The sequence below is a fragment of the Elgaria multicarinata genome, chromosome 23 (genome assembly GCF_023053635.1).
Source record: "Elgaria multicarinata webbii isolate HBS135686 ecotype San Diego chromosome 23, rElgMul1.1.pri, whole genome shotgun sequence".
Lineage (NCBI taxonomy): Eukaryota > Metazoa > Chordata > Lepidosauria > Squamata > Anguidae > Elgaria > Elgaria multicarinata.
This window is the reverse complement of record NC_086193.1, coordinates 10,748,614-10,773,798: the sequence shown is the minus strand read 5'-3', so window position 1 is coordinate 10,773,798 and position 25,185 is coordinate 10,748,614. Positions and strand designations below refer to the sequence as shown.

At 53.6% G+C, this 25,185-nt stretch overlaps 2 protein-coding genes across 3 annotated transcripts; one reads left to right on the top strand and one right to left on the bottom strand.

Annotated features, from left to right (window-relative positions):
• Nucleotides 1–6,569: 6,569 nt before the first annotated feature.
• On the bottom strand, nucleotides 6,570–19,545 carry USE1 (unconventional SNARE in the ER 1). Of its 2 annotated transcripts, none has more exons than XM_063147007.1 (7): nucleotides 19,417–19,545; nucleotides 15,217–15,266; nucleotides 14,507–14,585; nucleotides 14,225–14,399; nucleotides 13,408–13,438; nucleotides 9,003–9,165; nucleotides 6,570–8,004 (listed from the first exon to the last, which is right to left on the bottom strand). In XM_063147007.1, exons 1-7 carry the CDS (start codon nucleotides 19,537–19,539, stop codon nucleotides 7,822–7,824), a joined length of 804 nt encoding a protein of 267 aa, XP_063003077.1. In that variant the 5' UTR covers nucleotides 19,540–19,545; the 3' UTR covers nucleotides 6,570–7,821. The 2 variants fall into 2 exon arrangements, with proteins under 2 accessions (XP_063003077.1, XP_063003076.1); XM_063147006.1 differs by having other exon boundaries at nucleotides 14,252–14,399.
• A 112-nt stretch (nucleotides 19,546–19,657) lies between these two features.
• Nucleotides 19,658–24,836, top strand: RPL36 (ribosomal protein L36). Its single transcript, XM_063146905.1, has 4 exons — nucleotides 19,658–19,739; nucleotides 20,995–21,089; nucleotides 23,336–23,470; nucleotides 24,710–24,836. The coding sequence occupies exons 2-4, from the start codon at nucleotides 20,997–20,999 to the stop codon at nucleotides 24,797–24,799; spliced, it is 318 nt and encodes a 105-aa protein (XP_063002975.1). The 5' UTR covers nucleotides 19,658–19,739; nucleotides 20,995–20,996; the 3' UTR covers nucleotides 24,800–24,836.
• The last annotated feature ends 349 nt before the right edge of the window (nucleotides 24,837–25,185 follow it).

The following is a 25,185-nucleotide window of genomic DNA, read 5'->3' as shown; positions in this document are numbered from 1 at the left end:
TGCCTGGAATAGAAATATCTTTCTTTGCCTACCGGCAAATATTGTTTTATTTATTTATGACATTTATATACCGCCCCAGAGCCGAAGCTCTCTGGGCGGTTCACAGAAGTTAAAACAGCAAACATCAAAAGCACACAAAATTTAAAAACCATCAGAAACACAAAAATATCAGTTATAAAAACAACAGCATCCATTTAAAAACAACCGTTCTGGGGTCTGTTTTAAAACAAACTTAGCGTTATTAAATGCTGTTAAATGCCTGGGAGAAGAGAAAAGTCTTAACCTGGCGCCTGAAAGATAACAACGTTGGCGCCAGCCGAGCCTCGTCGGGGAGATCGTTCCACAGTCGGGGGGCCACCACGGAAAAGGCCCTCTCCCTTGTCGCCACCCTCCGAGCTTCCGTCGGAGTAGGCACTCGGAGGAGGACCTTAGATGTTGAGCACAGGGTACTCAAGTATTCCGTCAGGTATTGCAGTCCCAAGCCATGTAGGGCTTATTGCTATTGTTAGAAGTAGTAACCAATTCATTAATATGAGCCACCGGTTGAGAACTACACATTAATTACTAGGTGGAATGATGGGGTGTGGATGTTCATAGTCAATTAGTCAATTAACCACCCCAGCTGTCTCCAACAGGGCGCCTTTGAGACATGTTGGACTACAGCCCCATCATCCCCTGCTAGCTGGGAATGATAGGAATTGCAGTCCAACACATCTCGAGGGTGCCCAGCTGAGGACAGCTAGGGTGGTCTGTTGTGTTATGAAGGGGGGGGGTCACAGAGGGTGTATGGAGAAGAGAAAGGGTGAGAAGTAATTAAGACAGAAAAGGGGGGTAATGTATTAATTATTGCTAATAAGGGGAAGCGACGGGCTAATTAACAAGCGACTCAGAGAAATAGCCGCCCCTGAGGCAAGTAGTAATTCAATCATAAGGGGAGTACCTGGCATTTAATTTATTTGTTAATTACAGAGAATAAATGAGGCAGGTTAGTTAGGTGTTTTATTTATGAGACCAGCAGAGGCTGATGTTAGTAATCAATGAGTAGCTGGAGCGGTTAAATGGTTAATTACAGAAAATTCCACAGAAGGGATGTTAATTATTTCCTTGTATTTCTTTTTAAAGCCCGTTAACAACCCTCCAAATAACAAAAGAAGTGAAAAGAATAGAAACTCCAAAATAAAAGTTTTATTCATGGAAATAAAGGCGTGTGCGTGGCTGATTGAATAAGAAATGGATGAGTTGAAGTATTTCACTAGAACAGCGTGAATAGTAGGAAGGCATTTGTAAGAGAAATACCCAGGATGTTAAATTTAGTAAAATTCATGCGCATTTGCGGGTGGCCGGTGGCAAAGCTCAAGTATTCAATAAGTCTTCGTTTCTTCCTTGTTGCAGGTGCAATGTAGCTATTCGTTCGTTCTTCTAATTACATTTCTTTTTTGCCTTCCCAAGCAAGCGCCATAGAATCATAGAATAGTAGAGTTGGAAGGGGCCTCTAAGGCCATCAAGTCCAACCCCCTGCTCCATGCAGGAATCCAACCTAAAGTGTCCCTGACAGAGGGTTGTCCAGCTGCCTCTTGAATGCTTCTAGTGTGGGAGAGCCCACAACCTCCCTAGGTCACTGATTCCATTGTTGTACTGCTCTAACAGTCAGGGTGTTTTTCCTGATGTCCAGCTGGAATCTGGCTTCCTTTAACTTGAGCCCATTATTCCGTGTCCTGCACTCTGGGAGGATCGAGAAGAGATCCTGGCCCTCTTCTGTGTGACAATCTTTTAAGTATTTGAAGAGCGCTACCTTGTCTCCCCTTCTTAGGGTCCATCCTTGTAGGGAGATTTGAACCCGTCTCCTTGCTCACCTCATGGCTGAAACTAGCCACTAGGCTAGTTCTTTTGGGGTACGGCTGCATCTGGAGCTGTCCTTTCGGGTATCACCCATCCAGTGGGATTTGCATGGGGAAACCTTCCCTGCGTGTTTTAGGGGCCAAACCTGATGGAGAAAACCTTCCCTAACCCGGTGCCCTCCAGGTGTGTTGGACTACATCACCCAGCATCTGCCACAACCAGGAGGATGACTGGATTAATCCCTGCAGTCTGGATTAACACAGAGGAACCTGCGGCAGCCAGACCTTGCATGGCCTTGAGACGTTTATGATGGCGCGTTGCAATTTATTTTCGGGCCGTTCTCGGCCCACTGTGCTCCTGCTTCTGCACCAGTTACACAAACTTGGATGGACAGAGCTGTTTATTGTGACTTGTTAAGTCTTCTCCTTCCCCCAAACTCTGGGTTTCCATCTCTGCCCGTCCTTTTCCAGTTGCGCAGAAGCGCCTCTTTCATGCCCATCCCCGAAGTAACACGGCGTCCAAAGTTTTCATGTCGCTCCAACTGGACGGATGGAAAAGCCGAAGATTCTACAGAAGAATGTGAGCTGCTGACCCTAAACCGTCCATGACTGGACTGCCCCATGACCAACCCTCCAGAACATTGGGCCTGATCCAATAGCCAGAACATCTCGCCACCAAATAAGCGGGTTATTTATTAATTTGTTGTTTCACAAGAAACCATTAACCCAGCAGTGCTAAGATGCTCCATGACTTGCGTCAAGGTGGAAGCAGATAATCCTTCGTGGAGTTACATAAAGAACCGTCTCCTGTATCCAACCACACTTTCCCTTTAGGGAGGCCTCTGGTTAATGGGTCAATTACACTTACTCATAACCACAGTGTAACCTGGGTTTCTTCCTCTCTTGTGGTTTCAGGCCTGCATTAACATAATGTTCATAGAATCATAGAATAGTAGAGTTGGAAGGGGCTTCTAAAGCCATCGAGTCCAACCCCCTGCTCAATGCAGGAATCCACCCTAAAGCATCCCTGACAAATGGTTGTCCAGCTGCCTCTTGAAGGCCTCTAGGGTGGGAGAGCTCACCACCTCCCTAGGTCACTGGTTCCATTGTCGTACTGCTCTAACAGTCAGGAAGTTTTTCCTGATGTCCAGCCGGAATCTGGCTTCCTTTAACTTTAGCCCGTTATTCTGTGTCTTGCACTCTGGGAGGATCGAGAAGAGATCCTGGCCCTCCTCTGTGTGACAACCTCTCAAGTATTTGAAGAGCGCTTGACGTGTCCTCATCAGAAATACGTATCGCTTCAAATGTTTACAGGCCCGTGGCTTCCTCTGTGCTACCCGTGAAGAACTGATAAGCATTAATAGCCTGCCATGGGACACCATCCCGTGGGTTTTAGACCGTCTCTACAGCAAAATGCCTTTTTGCTTGGCCTTGGAACCAGCTTTCCGCTCTGTTTTCATTAAATTAATTCATTTAACAAATTTATAATCCAGCCTTTCCGGGGCTGGGGGGGCGGGGGGGGAGGAAGAAGGCGCTTTTGTCAGACGGCTTATAATATATACACTACTCCAGGAGCGTAGCACTAAAATAAGCTGGGTTTTTTTTTGCCCTGAAACATTTTTCCACCCTTAGAATTTGGCCCTGGGCATCTTCTCTGAAATGGATTTCAGCTTTCTGGCTGCGCTAAGCACTATTGCGGGGATTGTACCCACCCACACCCACTTGTTCCAAACGTGGTTGGAAGTGACCCCCAGAGAGCTGATAAAGGAAGTAACAGACAAGCACAAGGAAGCAACCCGTAAATAAAAATTTTTATTTCTTTAGAACTCCGTTCTAGACCTTTTGCTCCTGTAGATTATAAAGCAGTTGGATTTGCCTGGGCTTTGGTTGGGAAAGGCAGTGATTTTATCATGAGTTGAATCTTGGGTCTGATGCAGGGAAGCTTCGGAGTTGACCCACAGACCAACAGGTTTAGGGCGTGTAGAAGTAAAAATAAAGGGAATGTGCCATTAGGAAAACTGGGAGGAGCCCCTATGCCTAGACCCTGGACTGGTTGACAGAGGAGCGGTTTCTATCCGTTTCTATCCCACAAAAAGCAAAAGATGGTGGTTGGGAAGCCGGGCGTGCCCAGCTCTGCGTTTTTGTGCACAGAAGCCGACGTAAATAAATGTGGGGCTGAGGTGCTCACGGAGAAGTTGTTTGAGATACCGTCGTCTTCGTTTTGTACTGTCCGCACACTTTTTTCTTAGCTGGAGGCGTACGTTTCCCAAGCCTCCTCGCCACAAAATCCCGGCTGCAGCGGGGGGAGATGAAATGGGCCGTGCGAGGGCCAGGGCCTGCCCACGAAAAGGGCTCCCAGCCACACCGGTTGAACTTCCAAGCATCCCAGTCCCCTAGAACCCAGCCTGGGGCCCTAGAAAACTCATCCCTCCAGCGAGGGCCTCCCAGTGGTGGTCCCTCCCTGCCCTCAAACGGCCCTCCCAGTCTGCTCACTTCCCTGGGACCTGGTGCCGCGAAGACTTCCCAAGGAAGCCAAGCTCACAGCGGCTGCTCTTCTGCCCTCCCCTTGATGGCAACGGACCCCGTTGGCACGCAACAAAAGCATTTGGGGATCTATGCACAAACGTGATGCAGTCCATCACTAGATTCCCACAAGGTGGGAAGATCCGACCACGCAGGAGATTTCCGGACCGAGGACAGTCTCCACAACAAAGTGTCCACTTTTTCCTCTGTTAATCGTGGATTCTTTTCTGGGAAGGCGACAGAGACTTCCGAGAGTTTGCGCCCCCGCTCCTTTTCCTTCTTGAATTTGGCACCCGATCAAGGCAGGATGGAGGACCTGTTTTTGTCTTGGGTTTTTTTTTTTACTGGATGCTTGCGTGAAATTCAACGCAGTGTCCTGTTTAGATGTCTTTTCTCTCTCACACACACACGCACACAATTCTCTGGACGTGGGGCGTCTCCTCAAAGGCGCAAGAGCGCCAAGGTTACCCTTTTGGTCACGCGTGTGATTCCTCTCCCCCTGCCCCCACCCGAATTATCTCAGTAGGGACCTTCTGACTAAGTTTCCAAGTCAAAGGATATCCTTCTCTGTCATCAGTCTCGCCGCCCGAGGCCTGGGAAAGTGACCCTTCCCTGCCCAAGACACCCAGCAGCTCCCGAGACTGGAAACGCAAACCCTTGCGTGTCATGTCCCACCCTGACCCTTCTTTCCGCGCCTGGCCATGGGTGGGAAGAGGTGGAGATCCTGGCACCTTACGTGTGAAGGCAAGGCTTCCAAGAAGCCTTTTTATAATCAAGACGGGAAGCGTCGGATCCTCTCAGACGCTCTTGGGAGTGGGGCGGGGGCAGCAAGGGCCGGAACGGAACGGCCACGTTGCCACAGCAAACAGAACGGCGGAGCGCCATTGCTCAGCGGTAGGACTTAGCATTGGGCAAAAGGCGGGATATAAATAAATATAAGAATAATAGGACTCGTGGCGGAGGCGCCAGGTTAGGTCCCCGACAGGCCTTAAAGGATGTCCGCTGTGTGTTCCAGCACTGAGCCACGAGGCCGGGCGGGACGGACAAGTGTCCTGGCCTAAGGCCAGGACTGGATGAGGGCTAGCAGAGACTAAATCCAGACAAGACGGAGGTACTGTTAGCGGGTGGTTCATCTGTCCGGCGAGGTGATGTTTGCCCGGTCCTGGACGGGGTTGCACTCTCCCTGAAGGATCGGGTCCGTAGTCTGGGGCTGCTCTTGGATCCAGAACCGTGACTTGAGGCACAGTGGCAAAGAGCACCTTTTATCAGCTTAGGCTGATATACCAACTGCACCCTTATCTGGACGGAGATGGCCTAGCTACAGTGATCCATGCTCTGATAACCTCTCATTTGGATTACTGCAAGGCATTATACGTGGGGCTGCCTTTGAAAACGGTCCGGAAACTTAAACTGGTACAAAACAGGGCAGCCCGTTTACTAACAGGGACTGGCCGACGAGACCACATCATGCCAGTCCTTTTCCAGCTTCATTGGCTGCCAGTCCAGGTCCGGCCTGATTCAAAGTGCTGGTATTGACATTTAAAGCCCTAAACGGCTTGGGGCCAGGGTATCTGAAGGAACGCCTCCTCCCATATGTACCTGCCCAGACCCTAAGGTCATCCTCAGGGGTCCTTCTCCGTGAGCCCCTGCCAAAGGAAGTGAGGCAGGTGGCTACCAGGAGCAGGGCCTTCTCTGCTGTGGCACCCCGCCTGTGGAATGAGCTCCCTAAGGAGGTTTGCTTGGCGCCTACATTATATGCTTTTAGATGCCAGGTGAACACCTTTTTATTCTCCCAGCCTTTTAACAGTCTATAAATACATTTTAGCTTGGTGTTTTAAATTTGTAATTTTGCATGGCTGCTCTTTTTATCTGGTTGAGCTTTTACATTGTTTTTTATATTATGGTTTTATACTGTTGTTTTATACTTTGAATGCTTTTAATTTTTGTGAACCGCCCAGAGAGCTCCGGCTATTGGGCGGTACAGAAATGCAATAAATAAATAAATAAATAAATACATAAATAAGGCAGCTCCTTATGTCCTGGCAAAGACCAGGGAGCTGCTAGCTGATCCCACAGCCGGGCTGCTCGGTGGCCTTGCCACGCACTCACGCCGTGACGGTGCCCCCCCCAAAAACCCCACGTCAGGGCAAGTGATACCTCTCTGGGAACCTCAACGGCTTCCTCGCAAGAAGGCAAACCAGACGGGTGGTGCAGCAAGGGAGACTTTAATGCGCACGTTGTGACATGCCAGCCGGGGAGGCAACCAACGCCCGGTTGTTCCCTTTGATCCGCCAGCATCCTCCAGAGCGCATCCGCTGGTTCCGAGCCGGCGGGCAGGCAGGGGCACATCGCCCTTGCTGGGTTGGGGGGCCCCTTCCCTGGAAGGGACGGCGCCTCTTCATCACGCCCAGCCCCTCTGCTGCGTTGCCACAGAATTGCTCAGCTTTGGGAGAAGGGTGAGGCCCTGTCGGGAGAACACTGCCGTTCCCTACAGATGATTAACTCCGCTGCTAGTCCTCCAGGGTTGCCGTGTGAGAGGATGCCCGTAAAACCACAAACCCGCCCCCCACTTCCTCGTTCCCCCTCTGCCGCTGTTTCACGGTGGGCAGGAGTGGAGCGGAGGGAGGCACGTTGCCTGCGCGTGGGTAGGAGAGATGCCACCACCCCTGGGATGCCCCTGCTGTTAAGGAAGTGGCACCGCTCCAGAGGCCTGGCACGGAAACCGGCGCTACCCCGCAGCAGGCAAAAAGCTCGTCAAAGAAAGAAAGAGAGAGGATGGGGGGAACGGAACCGTAACCCGGTTATTACTCCCCGCGGCCAGCCGTGGCAAGGCGTTTCTCCCTCGGCGTGCCAGGGCATTTGCCAAGGAGCCCAGTCGCTGAGGCAGCTAAGGGGCACCCTGACGGGACAGGTGTGTGGGGGGGGAACACTCCTGCCTCCAATAAAACAGAACAAAAAGTCCCTGCAGGCGGGGAAACTAACAGTCCGGAAGAAGGCCTCTCGCCTGGACGCCTGGCTGTGTGCAGGAGGAGGAGGAGGTGGTCACAGAAGGCCCCCACCCACCCCCGCGTGGCATGAAGTGACACCCTCCCGGCACGGGCTCACCCCCTCTTCTGCCCGGGAGAGGCCAGGCCCATTTCTACCTGCTCCACACTTGCTCAATGTCCGTTCACATGTCCAGGGTGTCAACTCACGCACGGTGCTGCACACACAGAGACCGGGCCGGTAGGAAGAGTCTCCCAGCTTCGTGCTTGTCATCGGGGTGGGGTGGGGATTATTCCCCAGGCTGCGGAAAGTAGAGGCGCACACGGGCCGTGGGGCTGCGGAGCCGAGCGTGTTTCCTAAGGGGCGTTTCCTGCCTGGTTCGAGAAGCGTCTCGGGGCACTGCCGGGGAAGAGGGCAAAGGCAGCTCAGGGACCAGGCTGCTGCTGCTGACGCCGACTCCGACTCCGGTCAGGAATCACCTCAGCTTCGGGAAGATGCGGATGAAGAGGATCATGCTGATGAAGATGAAACAGACGACAATCAGCATCAGCCAGAGCAGCCAGTTGACGGACTTCTTGGCGTGCTGCTCCAGGCGGTCGGATTCGTCCTTCAGCTTCTCAAAGTTGCGGTCGGCCAGCTTGAGCGAATGAGACAAGGTCTGGAATGAAGGAGAGAGGGGAGCTTTGGGACGGAGCGGGACGGGGGACGAGGCAAGGCAGCGCTTGCCACAAACTCAGGCAGGCCCAGGAGCGGCGGAGGCGGCGGCTCAAGCCATGGAACGGCAGAGCTGGAAGGGGCCCATGAGGCCATCCAGTCCACCCCCCCCCCCCCCCGCTCAATGCAGGAATCCACCTCAAAACATCCCTGACAGATGGTTGTCCAGCTGCCTCTTGAAGGCCTCTAGTGTGAGAGAGCCCACCACCTCCCTAAGTCACTGGTTCCATTGTCGTACTGCTCTAACAGTCAGGAAGTTTTTCCTGATGTCCAGCTGGAATCTGGCTTCCTGTCACTTGAGCCCGTTATTCCGAGAAGAGATCCTGGCCCTCCTCTGTGGGACCACCTTTCAAGTCTTTGAAGAGTGCTCTCCTGTCTCCCCTCCATCTTCTCTTCTCAATACAGCCTCCCTTGGTTCCCTCGATACTGCCTGGGGGTGCCGGCTTTCCAGGGCCCGATCCGGAGGCGCTGCCAAGAAGAACCTGGGCCGGTGTGCAGCTGCTGCTGAGCTACAACCTACGGAGCAGCAATGGGGAACAGGGGGCTTCCCGGGGCCACGCAGGCCTCCAAGCCCCAACACTTTTTTGGGGGGGGGGTCCTGACTTTCACACAGGACTTTCTCCCCTGTGCCAAAGGGGCGAGGTGCCTCTCCGGAGCTTCAGCTAAGTGCCGGCGAGAGCTTTAACCTAAAACGGGCTGGTCGTTTGGCCCTGCCTGCCACCACCTGAGGACTTCTCCGGACTGGGGTTTCCCAACCCCTGACCTCGAGCGCCAGGCGGGTCGGGGGGTGTCGGAGCACTCACGAGCCACGCCGCCACGTACGTCCCCTTCGGTTTCCCTGCCCTCGGCCGCTTCACCGCCATCTGCCGCAACTGCAGCGCGGCCTGGGTGACGTCCGCGTGGCAGGGGCCGTGGCCGTGGGGGGAGGCAGCCCCGCCCTACCTGGTTGTCTTGCTTGATCACGTTCTGCGCCACCAGCGTGTTGTTCTTGAGGTTGCGCGCCAGGTGCAGCATGTCCTCCGCCAGCTTCTCCTGGATGCTGTGGTGGTGCTGGAGCACGGCGTCCAGATCGGCCGCTGACTGCTTCTCATCAGGCAGCAGGGCCCTGCAGGGCAAGAGGGAGAGAGGGAGGGAGAGAGAGGGAGGCTGAGATTTCCCTGGTGGCACCGAGCCAGGAGGACCCACCTCGAGTGCCCACACCGGTGTGGCCATCGCCAAGGACACAGCGCAGACTTCAAAGGGGGGGCCTGCAAGTATGCCACGTCCCCCAGGAGGAGGCAACGAGAACCTTCCATCCGGCCCCACAAAGTGGTTTACTGAAATACATCAGGAGAGGGTGGCCGGACTGCGGGCAGTTCTTCACCTGATCAGGCTTGACGGGGGCAGGTCAGCGGAGCCCCCCACCCCCCGGAGGCTCGCCACGACCCGTCGGAACGACCGTTGGCAGATGAAATGGCCTGCTTGGATTTATTTCTGGTTCTGTTGTTGTAGACGCATTTCCACTACTCTTTGGAGGAAGGAGGCCAAACGCACGGGCTTTGGAGGAACAACCCTCTGTCAGGGATGCTTTAGGGTGGATTCCTGCATTGAGCAGGGGGTTGGACTCGATGGCCTTATGGGGACCCTTCCAACTCTGCTATTCTACGATTCTATGACATACTTGAAAGGTCGCCACACAGAGGAGGGCCAGGTTCTCTTCTCGGAATAACGGGCTCAAGTTAAAGGAAGCCAGATTCCAGCTGGACAGCAGGAAAAACTTCCTGACTGTTAGAGCAGTACGACAATGGAACCAGTGACCTAGGGAGGTGGTGGGCTCTCCCACACTAGAGGCCTTCAAGAGGCAGACATCTGTCAGGGATGCTTTAGGGTGGATTCCTGCATTGAGCAGGGGGTTGGACTCAGTGGCCTTGTAGGCCCCTTCCAACTCTATTCTATGATTCTATGAAGCCCATTTGCCCCTCTGAGAGAGGGAGTAACCCAGAGCTGCCCTTACGGAGGCTGTGGCGAAACCCCTCCAGAAAAGCCCCAACCCAGATCCTGTGATCTGGGATAACAATCGCTGGCTGCTCATCTGACCGAACCAGTGAAATTTTAGAATGTTTTAAGGATGTTTTAATCACGCATGGTATGTTTTTAATCAGTTTTTAATGTTTTTTAATGGGTTTTATATTCATTGTTGTTCCCTGCCTCGATCCAAGTGGAGAGATGGGTAAGAAATAAATTATCATCATCATGTTTTCATCCGGTTGAGCTTTTATATTGTATTTTATATGATGGTTTTATACTGTTGTTTTATACTTTGAATGTTTTTAATTTTTGTGAACCGCCCAGAGAGCTCCGGCTATGGGGCGGTATAGAAATGTAATAAATAAATAAAATATTATTATTATTATTATTATTATTATTATTATTATTATTATTATTATTATTATCATCATCCTCTTTCATTCTTGGGCAAACTGTTCAGTGTTTTGGATCCAGGTCAGCTTTAGGTCTGGTTTTGGAATGGGAACGCCACCCTTTGTGTTCTCCTGCACCCTTCAATGGCATTCAGTACCAACCAGGGTCCCTTCCCGAGCCATTGAGCTGGACCGGTCCTGGGCTTGCAGTGGTTCTGGTCTCTCCTGGAAGGAGAGTCCTAGAACCAGCTACTGGGGGACGGGTGCTCCGCCCTGCGGCCTTGGGCTTACAGGGTGCTCCAGGCCTCTCCTTTCTCCCCTAGGCTGGGTGAATCCAGGTGAATCGGCTGGGGCAGGTGATCCAGAAACCTGGGCTGCAAGGTCACCACCCTGCCGACGGCGCACAGCGTAGCCCCACCTCTCTTTCCCCACCTCCAGATCCCGGGGAGGCTGTGGAATTCGGAGGGAGGGAGGCCCGGAGGCGGGTTTGGAGATGAAAGAGGCGAACACGCTGGAATCTGGGCGACACCCGACAGACAGAGGCACTGCGGGAAGGGAAGTTGGCTGAGGGGCACAGCCGGTGCCAGAGAGAGATGCGCTCCCCGCCCCATCGAGAGAACGCTAGCCTCCCCTCCCTCAGGGGTGCGGTGATTACACCCAGGCTAGACTGCTGCACCACGCTCTACCTGGGTCCGCCTTTGAAAACAACTCAGAGGTAGGGTTGTTGAAGGAGGGCCATATATGTCTGGGGTTCCCTTACCTGCAAATCGCGGAAAGGTTTAAGAGAGCCATGAAAGAATGTGGGTTTGAGCAAACAAAGCCGGTGTTTGCAGTAGCTCTATGCACTAATGATGAACATGTTATCTCTAAGGGTTATAAGCTATTGTTACAGCTCGAGGCAGGGAATGAACAGACAAAGGACCGTATGACAAAATGGGCCCAAAATTTTGGGTGTAATGTACCAATGGAACTATGGAAAAATATATGTGGGTAAAAGGTCTAAAATATACAATAAGTACCAGGCTTGAAAGAGATTTTTTACAAGATGATGTATAGACGGTATAGGTCTCCCTCAAAATTAGCTAAAATGTATAGGGGTGTCTTGGGAGATTGTTGGAAATGTGGAGAACAAGAAGGAACCTTCTTGTAAAAAAGCAAAATCTTTCTGGACTCAGATCCACTTGTTAATGCAAAAATAAAAAAAAATAAAAACAAATCTACAAATGAAACCAGAATTATGCTTGTTGGGATTTATGGACGATCAACTCAAAGAAAAAGGAGGAACGCTGTTTTTGTACATGACAGCGGTTGCTAGACTCCTCGACGCACAGTATGGAAAAACACACAAATACCATCAACAGAGGAATGGCTGATGAAGGTTTTGGAGGTGGCGGAAAGGGCGAAACTTATGGCGCTAGTAAGAGAAAAATCAACAACCTCCTTTGTATCAGACTGGAAAGCGCTGATGGAATACTTGCAAGAGTTGGGGAAAAAATGATCTATATGTTTGTGGATTTTACATGTAATCTGTGGTCTTAATACACAACACTGGGCTAGCTAAAGTGAAGGAAGAGAAAGCCCTTCATGCCTGCCATGAAGAATGCCTTAAACGGAATACGCTTTTATAAGTTGTATTGTATTGTATTGTTTGTGAAGTTTTGTTTCGTCTTTTTCTGTAGAGAAGAAGATTAAAAACGAAAACAACTCGGAAGCTTCAACTGGGACGGGATCTGCTGCTTGGAGCGAAATGGCAGCGTCACAACACACCAATTCGCTAAAAGTTCCTGCTGGTTTGCTTTATGATAAAATTGGTTTTCATCTACTGGTGACCGGGATTACTAGAGGTTTATTAAGTTGCAGCCATTTCTTGTGGACTCTGGTTGTAACCTGCGATGCGTTTGATAGACTGCTTTCGTCGCCAGTTGAAGACCTTTTTATTTTCTCAGCATTTTAACACTTAATTTTAACTTAAATTTAAATTTTACTGTTTTAACTCTGCATTTTAATTTTATATCAATTTTGCTGCGTGGTTTTTATTCTGGTTGTGCTTTTAATATTGTATTTTGTATTTGTGCTTTTAACCTGTTGGTTGTCTTACTATGGTTTTAATTTTTGTGAACTGCCCAGAGAGCTTCGGCTATTGGGCGGTATAGAAATGTAATAAATAAATAAATAAATAAACTGACATTACATTTCAATCTTGCAAGCCGTCCAAAGAGGACGCTGCCTGCCAGGACAGCCTAAAACCCTTTTCAATACAATAAAATATCAAATAAATCAAACGGGCTTCTTTTCAAGTCAACTGAGCCACAGTAAACATCCACCTGGTTTGGTAGTGCAGCCAGCCCCTCGGGGCCTACACGGTGGTGGCTCTCGCCAGCCTGACCCCTGTGAAACGCTGTTTTGCCTCCACCACGCACGGCGTAAGGCTGTCGTTGCAGCGGAATCAGCAGCTCTTGACCTGCCCAACTTTGCAACAGGCTCCGGTGGCTGAAATTGCTTCTTCCCCTCCTTCCTCCCCCACGCCCTTTCCTCTCGTGTGGTGTCTTTTAGGCCCCCAGTCGTTTTTCTTATCGGGAGCCGTTTTGGCTCAAAGGCGGCATGAAAATGCCACAAATATAGAGGCTGCATTTGAAGCGGACGGGCAGCCACCCATCTTCCGTTGAGTCTCAGCCAGACGGATTCCCCGCCCCACGTCCCCATGTTTACAGGGCAGTTCGGAGAAGGAAAACGGGCCCTGCGGAGGGAGAGCGGCTCTGACCTTCTGCATACCTGAGCGCGGGGGCCAGAGGCCTCTTCTGCACCCCACCCGAGGGCCTCCAGCAAGCCAAGAGTTCAAAGCAGCGGCACAGAGCCCAAACGGCCCCACCCTCCCCTTCCGCTGTCCCATCTCCAAACCCAAAGGCACCCCGGCCCCACCCCCGGCCCAAAACAGCCCCGAGACTCACGTGCGCTTCCTCAGGCTCGTCTCCTCCAAATCTGGAGAGGAAGAAAGCGGGGGAAATGGTGTTGTTTCGAGCAGTCGACAAACATTCCTGCTCTGGAAATCAGCTTCTCCAGGCAACCAGGAAAACAGGGCGAAGAGGGAGTCAGGGCGGTGCGAGGAAAGCCTGCTCCCTGAGGAGTAGGGGGGGGGGGAGAGTCCTCAAGAGGGCAGGGGGCACAGAACCACAGGGGGAGGGGGCATCACTTCAAATGGCAATCCCCCCCCCCCCCCGCAATTTGCAGAGGCATCCCAGACTGGTCAGCTGCGGAGAAGGGTTTTCAAGGCGAGCAGGTGGCCGTCCGGGGGGGTGGGGCGCTGCGTCACCTGGGTGGGAAACCACGGAGTTTCCTATCCAAGTGTGGGGGAGGCATATATTTATTTTTAAAGACAGGCCCGTGTTTTGTCCTGCAGGCTCCAGAATTCTGCAGGCACTTAGCAGTGACATAGGAAGAGTCCTGGGCAGGCAGAGAGAGATTCAGAGGTACGAGGGTGTGTGTGTGTGGGGGTGTATGTCATCTTTGTGGGTGGGATGGGGCTGACCGTGCCCGCCAGCACCACTGTGGTCTGGAACCTGACCTAGCCTTGGCGGCCTGTCTTTTGCCTGCCCTGGAGTTGGACACCTTGGCCTAGACACACACACACCCAAAAGGGAAAGACCCCCCACCCCGGATCAGCGGGCACGCACGCGCAGAGCCGGAACGAAGGCAGCCGTGCCCCGAGCGACGCTCAGCGGGGAAAGCGAAGGAGGGGGACCCTTTCGGCAGAGGGAGTGCAACGGCCGCTCCGGCCAGGGGGACATACTGTACCAAGCAGTTCGCCCCGCATTTCGCCCGCGTAGCGGGCCTTGGTCCGGAGGTGCACCGTCTTGGTCGCCGGGGTCCGCTCCTTGGCGGTGGTGGGGGTCCGCCCGGGGGCCAGGAACTGGTTGGCCAGCGCCTTTTCCGACGACGACGACTGGGAAGAGACGGAGAGAGGCCTTGGCTCAGGAAGAGGGAGGGAGGGACGCCCAGGCAGAAGGCGACAAACCCTCGGAAGGGCCGAGAGACGCCACCGGGCCTCACCAGCTTCTCCGCTTCCAGCATCCCCTTCAGGAAATCCACCTTGCGGGAATATTCGTTCAGCACCTCGGCAGCTGGTTTGCTGAAAGGGAACCGGAAACACGGGACAAGTCACCAGAGGGGAGAAACCGGGGGTGGGGGGTGGGCACTTTGGACAGGACCCCTCCCTCCTCCCCCCCCCTCACAGAGTGGAAAGAGCCGGCAGGCGTCCGGAACTGCCCAGCACAGCGTCTCCAAGAGACGTCCGCCCAGGGCAAGAGGTGGGTCCCAACAGATGCGGGAACATCTGGGCTTCCCCCCGTGGTTCAGCTGGAAGCTGCATTTCACCACCGGGCAAACGGGCAACCTGGATCCTTGTAGTGGCCCGTTTTCTTAACGCGTCACATGGGAAGCCAAACTCTGAACGCGAGTGGCAGCAAAGGACAGTCTCGGGGACGGGGGCAAAGTGTCGTGACACCCCAGCGAGTGGAGCCGCACGGCCGCCGCCTGCCTCCCCGTCGGACGCTTGGCCTCTGCAGATGCAGAGAAGGCTGGTTTCTCGCCACCGACGGCAAAGGGGCCGGGCGCCCCGGGAGCCACTCGGGGTCAGCCGGTCCCTGAACGCAAGGGCCCGGAGCCTCGGCTGCCCCCCCCCACGCCCTGCCTCTCGCCTGGGTCCTGCCCAGACCAGGGCCCGAGCGGCCGCTTGCAGATCCCGGGGGAAGCCCACGCACCTGGAGGGCTTCTTCAGCGCAAGCAGCATCTCCTCCAGAGCCGCGACGTACTGAGGAGGGAAACAAAGGGCGCGCTGTGAGTCACTCTGGCACGGCTCTTTCCTTCGATCTGGGGGGCAGCTGAGAAGCGGCCTTCCGCTAGGGGGTGGGCAGAGGCAGCTTCACGCCCGCCCTGAAGCCTCGGTCGCTCCTGAGCACAGGCAAACCGATGGGATTTGTTGCGGAGAGGCTGGAGCAGGAGCGCCACGGGAGCCTCAGCGGGCCACGATCCCAGGAGGGAGGGAGCCCTGCCCTCAGTGAGCAGGTGGGCTGGCCCCCCGGCCCCTCCAAGGCAGCTCTGGCTTGCAAAGGGTTGAGGAAACGCGAACCGGCGCCCCAGAACTCCAGCTGCGCGACGTTGCCAAGCGGCAGGGACGGCACGGAGGCGGCAGCCCCCAAGGCTCCCCACAGGAATCCCCACACGCCCCCCAAGGAAGAGGAGTCAGCGCCAGGGCACCAGGCCAGACGCCGGAGCCAGAAGTGCCTAGGTGAGGGGCACAGGGAAAGCAAGGCCGTGCCAGTGCTTGGAGGGGGGGGCTGTTTGCCCCCCCGCCCGCTCTGATGCTAGGCGGGGAGCTCCCCTCCTTCCAAGGAACACCAGAGGACAGCCTCAAATTGCCCAAGCAGCTCCTCAGCGCTCCTCTGGGTGTGTCTCCCGCTGCACCCAGGAGCCAAGGTGTTGCAGTGCCAGGAAAGAGCAGCGCCCTCCCCTGAGGCTGCACGGAGGAGACCTATGACAGAGAGGCTGAGGTGGAGATCAAGGCCTTACCCCCAGCAGCGGGGGGATGGGCGATGTTCCACCAGCCCGGCTGAAAGACAAGCCTTTTTTTCCTCTTCCCTCCCTGTCCCTCTTTCCTTGCCTGCCGTATCTCTTTAGCTCGTAAGCAGGGGACTGCTTGGAGCCTTTTTTTAGCTGAGGAGTGAGCTAAAAACAAGATGCTAAATAAATACATCATCTTGATTGACACTCCACCTCGCCTTCAGAGGGACGGCATCGCCCAGGAAAGCCGAGAGGAGACATTCGCGAAGGACAGCCCTCAATTTAAGGCCTGCCTTGCTGGATCACCCGTGGGCAGGGCGGGGCAGAGGGTTCCCAGTGATGGATCCAATATCAGAGCCTTTGAACCTGGAGGTTTTTCCTGTCTGAACAGCCACCCCCCCACCCCCTGGGAATTGGTCTCGTCTCTTTGACAGGGATGGGGCTGAATGCAGTGGGGCCGGCTTTGAGCAGCCCTGCTCAGGGTCGCTCTCTTGGCCCTGCGGGGTGGTAAACAAACATTTTATATGAATCATAGAATCATAGAATAGCAGAGTTGGAAGGGGCCTACAAGGCCATCGAGTCCAACCCCCTGCTCAATGCAGGAATCCACCCTAAAGCATCCCTGACAGATGCTTGTCCAGCTGCCTCTTGAAGGCCTCTAGTGTGGGAGAGCCCACAACCTCCCTAGGTAGCTGATTCCATTGTCGCACTGCTCTAACAGTCAGGAAGTTTTTCCTGATGTCCAGCCGGAATCTGGCTTCCTTTAACTTGAGCCCGTTATTCCGTGTCCTGCACTCTGGGAGGATCGAGAAGAGATCCTGGCCCTCCTCTGTGGGACAACCTTTTAAGTATTTGAAGAGTGCTCTCATGTCACCCCTCAATCTTCTCTTCTCCAGGCTAAACATGCCCAGTTCTTTCAGTCTCTCTTCATAGGGCTTTGTTTCTAGACCTCTGATCATCCTGGTTGCCCTCTTCTGAACACGCTCCAGCTTCCCTGCGTCCTTCTTGAATTGTGGAGCCCAGAACTGGACGCAATACTCTAGATGAGGCCTAACCAGGGCCGAATAGAGAGGAACCAGTACCTCACGTGATTTGGAAGCTATACTTCTATTAATGCAGCCCAAAAATCAAGTGATGTAAAATGTTATGTAAAAATTTTTATATAAAATGTTTCTTTACCACCCCAGTTGCTTGGCTGTTATTTAATATTTGAGCAGTTGTGCGCTGATTCGCACCATTCTAGCTTGCCCATTCCAACCGCTGCCTTCTGCGTTGTCGGAAGGGGATTTTCTTAACCCCAACGTGCGTCGCTTTACGCTTGCACACCCTGAACCGCGTTTGCCATTTCAACGCCCTTTCTTCCAGTTTGGAGAGATCCCTTTTGGACCTCTTCACAACCCTTTTCATTGTTGCTGCTGCTATGAGCACCCTAAATAATCTGGTGCCGTCAGCAACGCTGCACCTCACTGCTCACCCCTAATCCCAGAGCGTTTACGGACAAGTTAAAAAGCACAGGGCCCGACACGTCCCCTTGCGGGATCCCGTTTCTCCCTATTCTCTGCTTTCTGTCCTTTAACCAGGCGCTGATCCACCAAAGGACCTTCTCTCCTCTCGTTCCAGGACTTGCGTTTTCTCAGGAGTCTTTGGTGAGGGGCTTTGTCACCTTTGGGGGTGGCCAGGCATCTGAAGAGGCCCATAAATGGCTACCGTTTCTTCCTGGAAAACATGTTTACCCCTTCCTGGGCCAAAAAGATCGCTCAAAGCTATCTTGAGAGGTTTTCACAGCAGGGTTCTGGGCCCGGCTTGCCACATTCAAGGCCAACCGCGCTGCGGCCACCACACTGTGCGCTCCGCGACGTGGCACCGTGATATTGGAAGGAGTTTCCCAGAGTTTCAGCCCGCCGCTGCATGGAAGCGGAGGCCGGGACAGGGATCCGTGGCGAGTCGCTTGGACAGACGGCGACACCCAGTGGCGGCTGCCAGGAGCCTCACACAGCCCCGGGTTTGTTCCCCTTGACAGCTGCTGACAGAATAATCTCCTGAAATTACAGGCAACACAATCATGTTCAAAGAGAACGTTTTGGAGCCTCGTCAGTCGCTGGGGAAAGGGCTGGGCGCCCTTGGAGCTGCCTGAGAAATGTCCCCAACCGGCCCGTCTGGACCCAAAAGCCCCCGTTCCAAGTTGCCCTTTATCGGCGTTAGCGTCTGAATTCAAACATTGTGTTGCTGTTTTTATACTGATTCCGCACGCCCCCCCCCCCCCGTCCCTGTTCTAGTCCTCAAGGTAACTTTAATGCAGCCGTTCCTTCCAAACCCGGAATATAGCGCAAGTCTCTCTATCTTGCGGGCGTTAGGATAAACGGCTGGAGCGCCACTACTCCGTCCGCCCACAGCCAAGCTTTGCCTGCCTCAGTTTCTCTCAAGTGACTCTAGGCCTTAAGATGTGGCGCACAGGGGTGCTCCAGGCAGCCACGACCCCCCCTCCCCTGTCTGCCAATCATTTGGCAGTTTCCCCGGCTTTAGCCCCCCCCCCCAATTGTAAAAGGTAGAAATGCCCCTCCGGAGCCTTTGGGACCGGCCGAAAGAGCTTTTACGATAAAATATCCTGGCTTTGTTTCAACTCCAAGCTCGTTCGCCTTCCGCCGTCACGGCCACCGCTGGGACGCCGCCCCGAAGAGCTCCCCCACAACTGAGCCTGGCCCTCCGTCTCAAAGGGGCTCCGCGTTGCCAACTCCCCTGGCCTCCAAAGGCGCCTGTGCCTTTGACGGCTGCATGAACGCCCAAGAAGCCACAGGTGCAACTCTCCGCCGCAGGCAGGTGCAGATGTGAGAAGAAAGGGCCTCAGCCAGCCATGGGCAGCAGGAGCCCGTGTGTCCCCCGGGGTCGGTGGGTCAGAGGGATCCACGTCATACAGCCCTGGTTGCCTTCGATGGGTTGGGCTGCAGTTCCCATTGCACCCAGCCTGCATGGGCAATGAGGATGATGGGAGTTGCAGTACACCCCACTGGAAGCAACCGGGTTGGGGGGAGGCTGATTTGGCCATGCTCCCTGGGGACGATGGGAGTTGCAGTCCCCCCTACCTGGAAACAACCGGGTTGGGGGGAGGCTGTTTTGGCCATGCTCCCTGGGGACGATGGGAGTTGCAGTCCCCCCTACCTGGAAACAACTGGGTTGGGGGGAGGCTGTTTTGGCCATGCTCCCTGGGGACGATGGGAGTTGCAGTCCATCCCACCCGGAAGCAACCAGGTTGGGGGGAGGCTGTCTTGGCCATGCTCGCTGGGGACGATGGGAGTTGCAATCCCCCCCACCCGGAAGCAACCGGGTCGGGGGGTGGGGAGGCTGGCCGAAGGGCTGCAGGGCCGCCAGGCAGCCATCCCACCGGTGTGGCTTCCCCCCCGCACCTTCTCCAGCCGCCACTCGCCCGGGCCCCGCCTGTCGGCCGCCAGCGCCTCGCATCGGCTCAGCAGCCGCACCAGCTTCAGCTCCGCGCGGGGAACCGGCGCCGGGCCCGATCCAGCCGCCATCCTCCCAACAGCTCCTCCCGCAGCCGCCGGAAGCGGGACTTCCGGTGACCCCTCTACAGTTTCTCTATGGTCCCGGGAGGACCGCCGGTCCCCGCGCATGCGCGGGAGGGAGGGCGCCGCTGAGGAGCCGCTGCGCGCGCAGCCTCCCTACCTCTTCCGCTTCCTCTTCCGGTGCGGCCACCAGAGCGCAGCAGCTGCAGGTGAGCGCCGGGCGGGGGGCGAAGCGGCATCCGGCGCCATCCTGCCGCGGGGGGTGTGGGGGGCCCCCCTGGAGCCCCGGGCCAGGCGGAGGGGAGGCGGCGGAGTGGGGCCGGGCCGGGAGGGGGGCGAGAAGAGGCCCGAGGGGAGAAGAGCCGCCTTGGGCCTTGGAGTCCATGTTGGAGCCGCGGGTGGGGTGGGGGCGAAGAGGCGATGATCCAGCCGGTGCCGCGAAGGCCCTACGGCAGCTTTCCCTAATCCGGGGCCCTGCAGAGGTGTTGGACTACAACTCCCATCAGCCAGCATGGCCACTGCAACTCCCATCAGCCCCATGGCCACTGCAACTCCCATCAGCCCCATGGCCACCGCAACTCCCATCAGCCAGCATGGCCACTGCAACTCCCATCAGCCCCATGGCCACTGCAACTCCCATCAGCCAGCATGGCCACTGCAACTCCCATCAGCCCCAGCCAATATGGCCACCGTGCCCGGGGATGATGGGACTTGCAGTCCAGGAACACTGCAGAGCCCCTGCGTGGGGGTGGGCTGCCCTATGGATTGATACCCGCTGGGAGACCCAAGGAAAGCCCTGGCTCTGATGTGGGTCCCATGCAGTTAGGCCCATTGAAATAAGTGGGGCTTCATGTATTTATTTTATTTATTACGTTTATATCCCGCCCCATAGCTGAAGCTCTCTGGGCGGTTTACAAAAGTTAAAAGCAGTAAACGTTTTAAAAAGTATACAAAATTTAAAAACCGTCAGAAACGTAAAAACAACCGTTAGCCGTCACTTGAGTTCAGCCTCGCTCATTTCATCGGCTCTCCCCTCAGCACTGCTAAAGTGGGATAGAAGCCGGAGTCATACTTGCAAGTAGACCCATTGAAATCCATGGGATCCCGTGGGTCACGGCTGTCACCAGAGTCCCCGAGGATTTCAGCATCAGGTCTATGGTTAACTCTGGATTCGTTCTATTTAGCGGTATATAAATACCACAAATAAATAAAAGCAGGCTTGCTCAGTAGTCCGTTGGGGCTTTCAAGCTGCCCCTGTGCATGTTTCCTTGGAAGTAAGTCTTGTTGAGTGTGGTGGGGGCTGACTGTGCATTTTGATAGTGGTGAAACCAGAATAATAAAAGACCCCCCGCCCCCCCAGCATTTTAGGAAAAATTGGGGGCAGGAGACCCGAGTGCCTTGCAAGAAGGGTAGGGCGAACACGGGAAGCAGTAAGAATCCCTCCCTGCCTTCTTTCTCCCCTAGACATGGCAATCCGCTACCCGATGGCCGTCGGCCTGAACAAAGGCCACAAGGTGACAAAGAACGTCTCGAAGCCACGCCAATGCCGACGCCGTGGGGTGAGTTTGGGATTTGGGAAGGGTTTTTATCCCGCTCCTCGGCCAAAAAGACTCCTGGAGTGGCTTTGGTGCAATCGCTTAAACAAGAGCCTCCCTTCCTCACAGGCTTGCAGCATTAAAAAGGCACAACACACAAGGAAAGGACGCTGGGGAGGGAAGAGGAAAACGTACATAGTTTTACAGCATGGGGGCTGTGGCGTTCTGCGTGGTGTCATCACCCTTGGCTTGTTTTCAAGTTATTTGATAAAAGGAAGCCCTCCTTCAGACAGCGCATAGTTAAACTCTGGAATTCACTGCCACAAGATGTAGCAATGGCCACCAATTTGGATGGCTTTGAAAGGGGGTTGAATAAATTCCTGGGGGAGAAGGCTATCCATGGCTACTAGCACTGATGTCTATGTGCTACCTCCAATATCAGATGCAATAAGCCTGTGTGCACCAGTCGCTGGGGAACATGGGTGGGAGGATGCTGTTGTTATAGAATCATAGAATAGCAGAGTTGGAAGGGGCCTACAAGGCCATTGAGTCCAACCCCCTGCTCAATGCAGGAATCCACCCTAAAGCATCCCTGACAGGTGGTTGTCCAGCTGCCTCTTGAAGGCCTCTGGTGTGGGAGAGCCCACCACCTCCCTAGGTCACTGGTTCCATTGTCGCACTGCTCTAACAGTCAGGAAGTTTTTCCTGATGTCCAGCCGGAATCTGGCTTCCTTTAACTTGAGTCCGTTATTCTATGTCCTGCACTCTGGGAGGATCGAGAAGAGATCTCGGCCCTCCTCTGTGTGACAACCTTTCAAGTGTTCTCATATCGCCCCTCGATCTTCTCTTCTCCAGGCTAAACATGCCCATTTCTTTCCGTCTGTCCTCATGTTCATGTCCTTCCTGTGGGATCCTGGCCGATAGCTGGTTGGCCAGTATGGGAACAGAGTGCCGGACTGGATGGACCGTTGATGGCTGAACCCCGCCCCTTACGTTTTTAATAATATATTAGTTTTAAATGTTTTAATTAGTTATACGTATTTTATGGTGTTTGCATTTGTGTTGGACCCCGCCTCGATCCATAGGGAGAGGCGGGTAACAAATAAATAAAATAATAATTATTATTATTACGATGTTCTTCTGATGGCTGACTAAGTGTCAGACAACCCCTGCTGCCTGGGTTCACACTATACCAGCCAGAGAAACTGAGCCGCGTGTCATGCAGACCAGGATACAGACAACCCAGCCCATCCGTGCTCTGGCCTTCCCTCTCCCCAGGCTGCCTGTTTCTCCTTCCCCCTCTTCAGAGGAGTACTGGGGCTTAAAAGTGTTTTGTTTATTTCTACACTGCTCTGGTTTCTTTTCCTCCCTGCGTGTGTGAAACCCTCTCATTCTTCCTTTAAAAACCTTGTCATCCCAATCTTGCCCCTGTCCGCTCCTTCACATCCCTCAGGGAAAAACCCATCTTCCCCACATGGCCTCCTCCCCACTCAGACCACGTTTTGAGTCCACGTCATGGCTCCTAAAGGCCCACATCCAGTGTTTCCCCCTCTCTGTCTCCCATTGCAAACTCCATGGGAGCAGAGCCCTTTAACGGCCTTCGTTGAAGTGGAACCTCTGGTGCTTAAAATATCAAACAGATTTTATTACTGTAATCCAGGTTATGCGAAAGGAATTTCTCTTAGTTAAAAACCTGCTACAAAAGTTGTAGAATGCTCAACGTTTCGGGTCCAGGGACCCTTCGTCAGGAGCTGTATAACGTCACAGTTTTTTCTCGGTGTAGTAATCGTAAATTCGCAAGCCTTCTGAATACATTTGACTGCTTTGGGAGAGGGAATGAACTCGACTGCAGCTTGTTAAAATTTATTCAGAAGGCGTGCGAATTTATGATTACTACACCGAGAAAAAACCTTGCATTATACAGCTCCTGACGAAGGGTCCCTGGACCCGAAACATTGAGCATTCTACAACTTTTGTAGCAGGTTTTAACTAAGAAGATTTACTTCCGCATAACCTGGATTACGATGATAAAATCTGTTTGATATTTTGGTCACCAGAGCTTTCAGTCTCTCACAGTTTTCGGTGGTGCTTTTTTCTCCCTTTTTTCTCTACTTTGTTGAGGTGGGCAGCAGGTCATTTCTAGAGGTTTGGGTCTCCGTCTCCCAGGAACACTGGGAGATGAAATCCGAAACAATTGGAGGTCTGGTTCTTGTTTTCCCCAATCTGCTGCCCCCCTAAATGTCTGTTCCCCCCCCTCCGTTTCCCCACAGCGCCTGACCAAGCACACCAAGTTTGTACGGGACATGATCCGGGAGGTGTGCGGCTTCGCGCCCTATGAGAGGCGAGCGATGGAATTGCTCAAGGTCTCCAAAGACAAGCGGGCCCTGAAATTTATCAAGAAAAGGGTGAGTGCCGTGGGGGGTCCAAGTGGCAGCCCATCAGAAAGCAATCTGCTTTCCCCTCTGGTTATTTTGTGTATCCCAGCGACCTCGTAGTAAGGGAGGCTACTTAATGTAGTGAATTGGTGGGGGTGATCTCTCACCTTTGTGGCAGAAGCAGCCTGGGCGTTTCTTCAGGCCGGGATGGAGAGAGAGATCAGGTCTGCGGCCCACCGCATCCGGCTCTGCCTTGCTGACCACAATTGTAAGCAAGCGTAAGGTGATGCATGTTGGGGTAAAAAAATCCAACTTCCAAGTATAACCTAATGGGATCTGAGCTGGCGGTGACTGAACAAGAAGAGATATTGGGAATGTGGTGGAGAGACGGATGAAAATGTCCACCCAGTGGGTGGCCACTGAAAAGAAGGCAAACTCCATGTTAGGCATGATAAGAAGAGGAATTGAGAATCAAACTGCCAGTATCATGCTGCCCTTATACAAATCTATGGTGCGACCACTCTTAGAATACTGTGTACAGTTCTGGTCACACCACCTAAAAAAGGATATCATAGAGCTGGGAAAAGTGCAGAAAAACGATTAAGGGGCTGGAGCATCTCCCCTACGAGGGAAGGTTACATAAACTGGGATTGTTCAGTTTGGAAAAAAGGAGGCTAAGGGGAGACATAGAATCATAGAATAGCAGAGTTGGAAGGGGCCTACAAGGCCATCGAGTCCAACCCCCTGCTCAATGCAGGAATCCACCCTAAAACATGATAGAGTTGTACAAAATTATGCATGGTATGGAGAACGTGGATAGGGAGACATTTCTCTCTCTCGAAATACTAGAACTCAACGGGGTCATTATCCCATGAAGCTGATGGGTGGGAGATCCAGAACAAATAAAAGGAAGGACTCCTTCACACAGCGCAGAGTAAAATAATGGAACTCACTACCACCGGATGTAGTGATGTCCATCAATCTGGACGGCTTGGAAAGGGGGTTGGATCAATTCCTGGAGGCGAAGGCTATCAATGGCTACTAGCCCTGATGGATGGTTGTGTGCTATCTCCAGTATTAGCGGCAATAAGCCTGTGTGCCCCAGTTGCTGAGGAACATGGGCGGGAAGGTGCTGTTGCACCATGTCCTGCCTTGTGGGTCCCTGGCTGGTGGGCCCCTGTGTGAACAGAGTGCTGGACTAGATGGACCCTCAGTCTGATCCAGCATCAGGGCCCTTCTTAGGTTCTTCATTCCCTTTCCCCATCACAGGTTGGGACTCATATCCGGGCCAAGAGGAAGCGTGAAGAACTCAGCAACGTCCTGGCTGCCATGAGGAAAGCAGCAGCCAAGAAGGACTAAGCTCTGTAGCCCAATAAAACTTTATTTTAAAAACCCAGTAAGCAGAGTGCAGCGTGTTCTTGGGGTGAGGGGCTTTGGGGGGGGGGGGCTGAAAGCTTTACGGGAAGGGGGGGGGGCTCCTGGCACTGGGGTGGTGGTTGAGGGGTGATGTTGCTTTGGGGGCAAAATAAATACTGGGAGGCAAGAAATGCTGTCCTACAGAACAACACCAGTAGGCAGCTGAATTCCTTAAACCATAAGAAGAAAAAAAAACCATTAAAAGTAAGAGAAATGTTCCATTCCACTGGAAATACTTTTAATTAGTTCATAATTCAGATCATTCGGCGTGGAGCAGGTTTCAGTGACCAAGGCAGCAGGAAACAAGGGCCATCATCTGGGGCAGTCCC

What these genes read in the sequence shown, in the direction of transcription:
- USE1 (XM_063147007.1), bottom strand. Translation starts at nt 19,539, where the DNA reads ATGGCGGCTGGATCGGGCCCGGCGCCGGTTCCCCGCGCGGAGCTGAAG. An exon ending in GCGAGTGGCGGCTGGAGAAG is followed by an intron (nt 15,267 to 19,416) that starts GTGCGGGGGGGA and finishes TTCCCTCCTCAG; the next exon opens with TACGTCGCGGCTCTGGAGGA. An exon ending in GCGCTGAAGAAGCCCTCCAG is followed by an intron (nt 14,586 to 15,216) that starts GTGCGTGGGCTT and finishes GTTCCCTTTCAG; the next exon opens with CAAACCAGCTGCCGAGGTGC.
- RPL36 (XM_063146905.1), top strand. Translation starts at nt 20,997, where the DNA reads ATGGCAATCCGCTACCCGATGGCCGTCGGCCTGAACAAAGGCCACAAG. An exon ending in GCCAATGCCGACGCCGTGGG is followed by an intron (nt 21,090 to 23,335) that starts GTGAGTTTGGGA and finishes GTTTCCCCACAG; the next exon opens with CGCCTGACCAAGCACACCAA. An exon ending in TGAAATTTATCAAGAAAAGG is followed by an intron (nt 23,471 to 24,709) that starts GTGAGTGCCGTG and finishes TCCCCATCACAG; the next exon opens with GTTGGGACTCATATCCGGGC.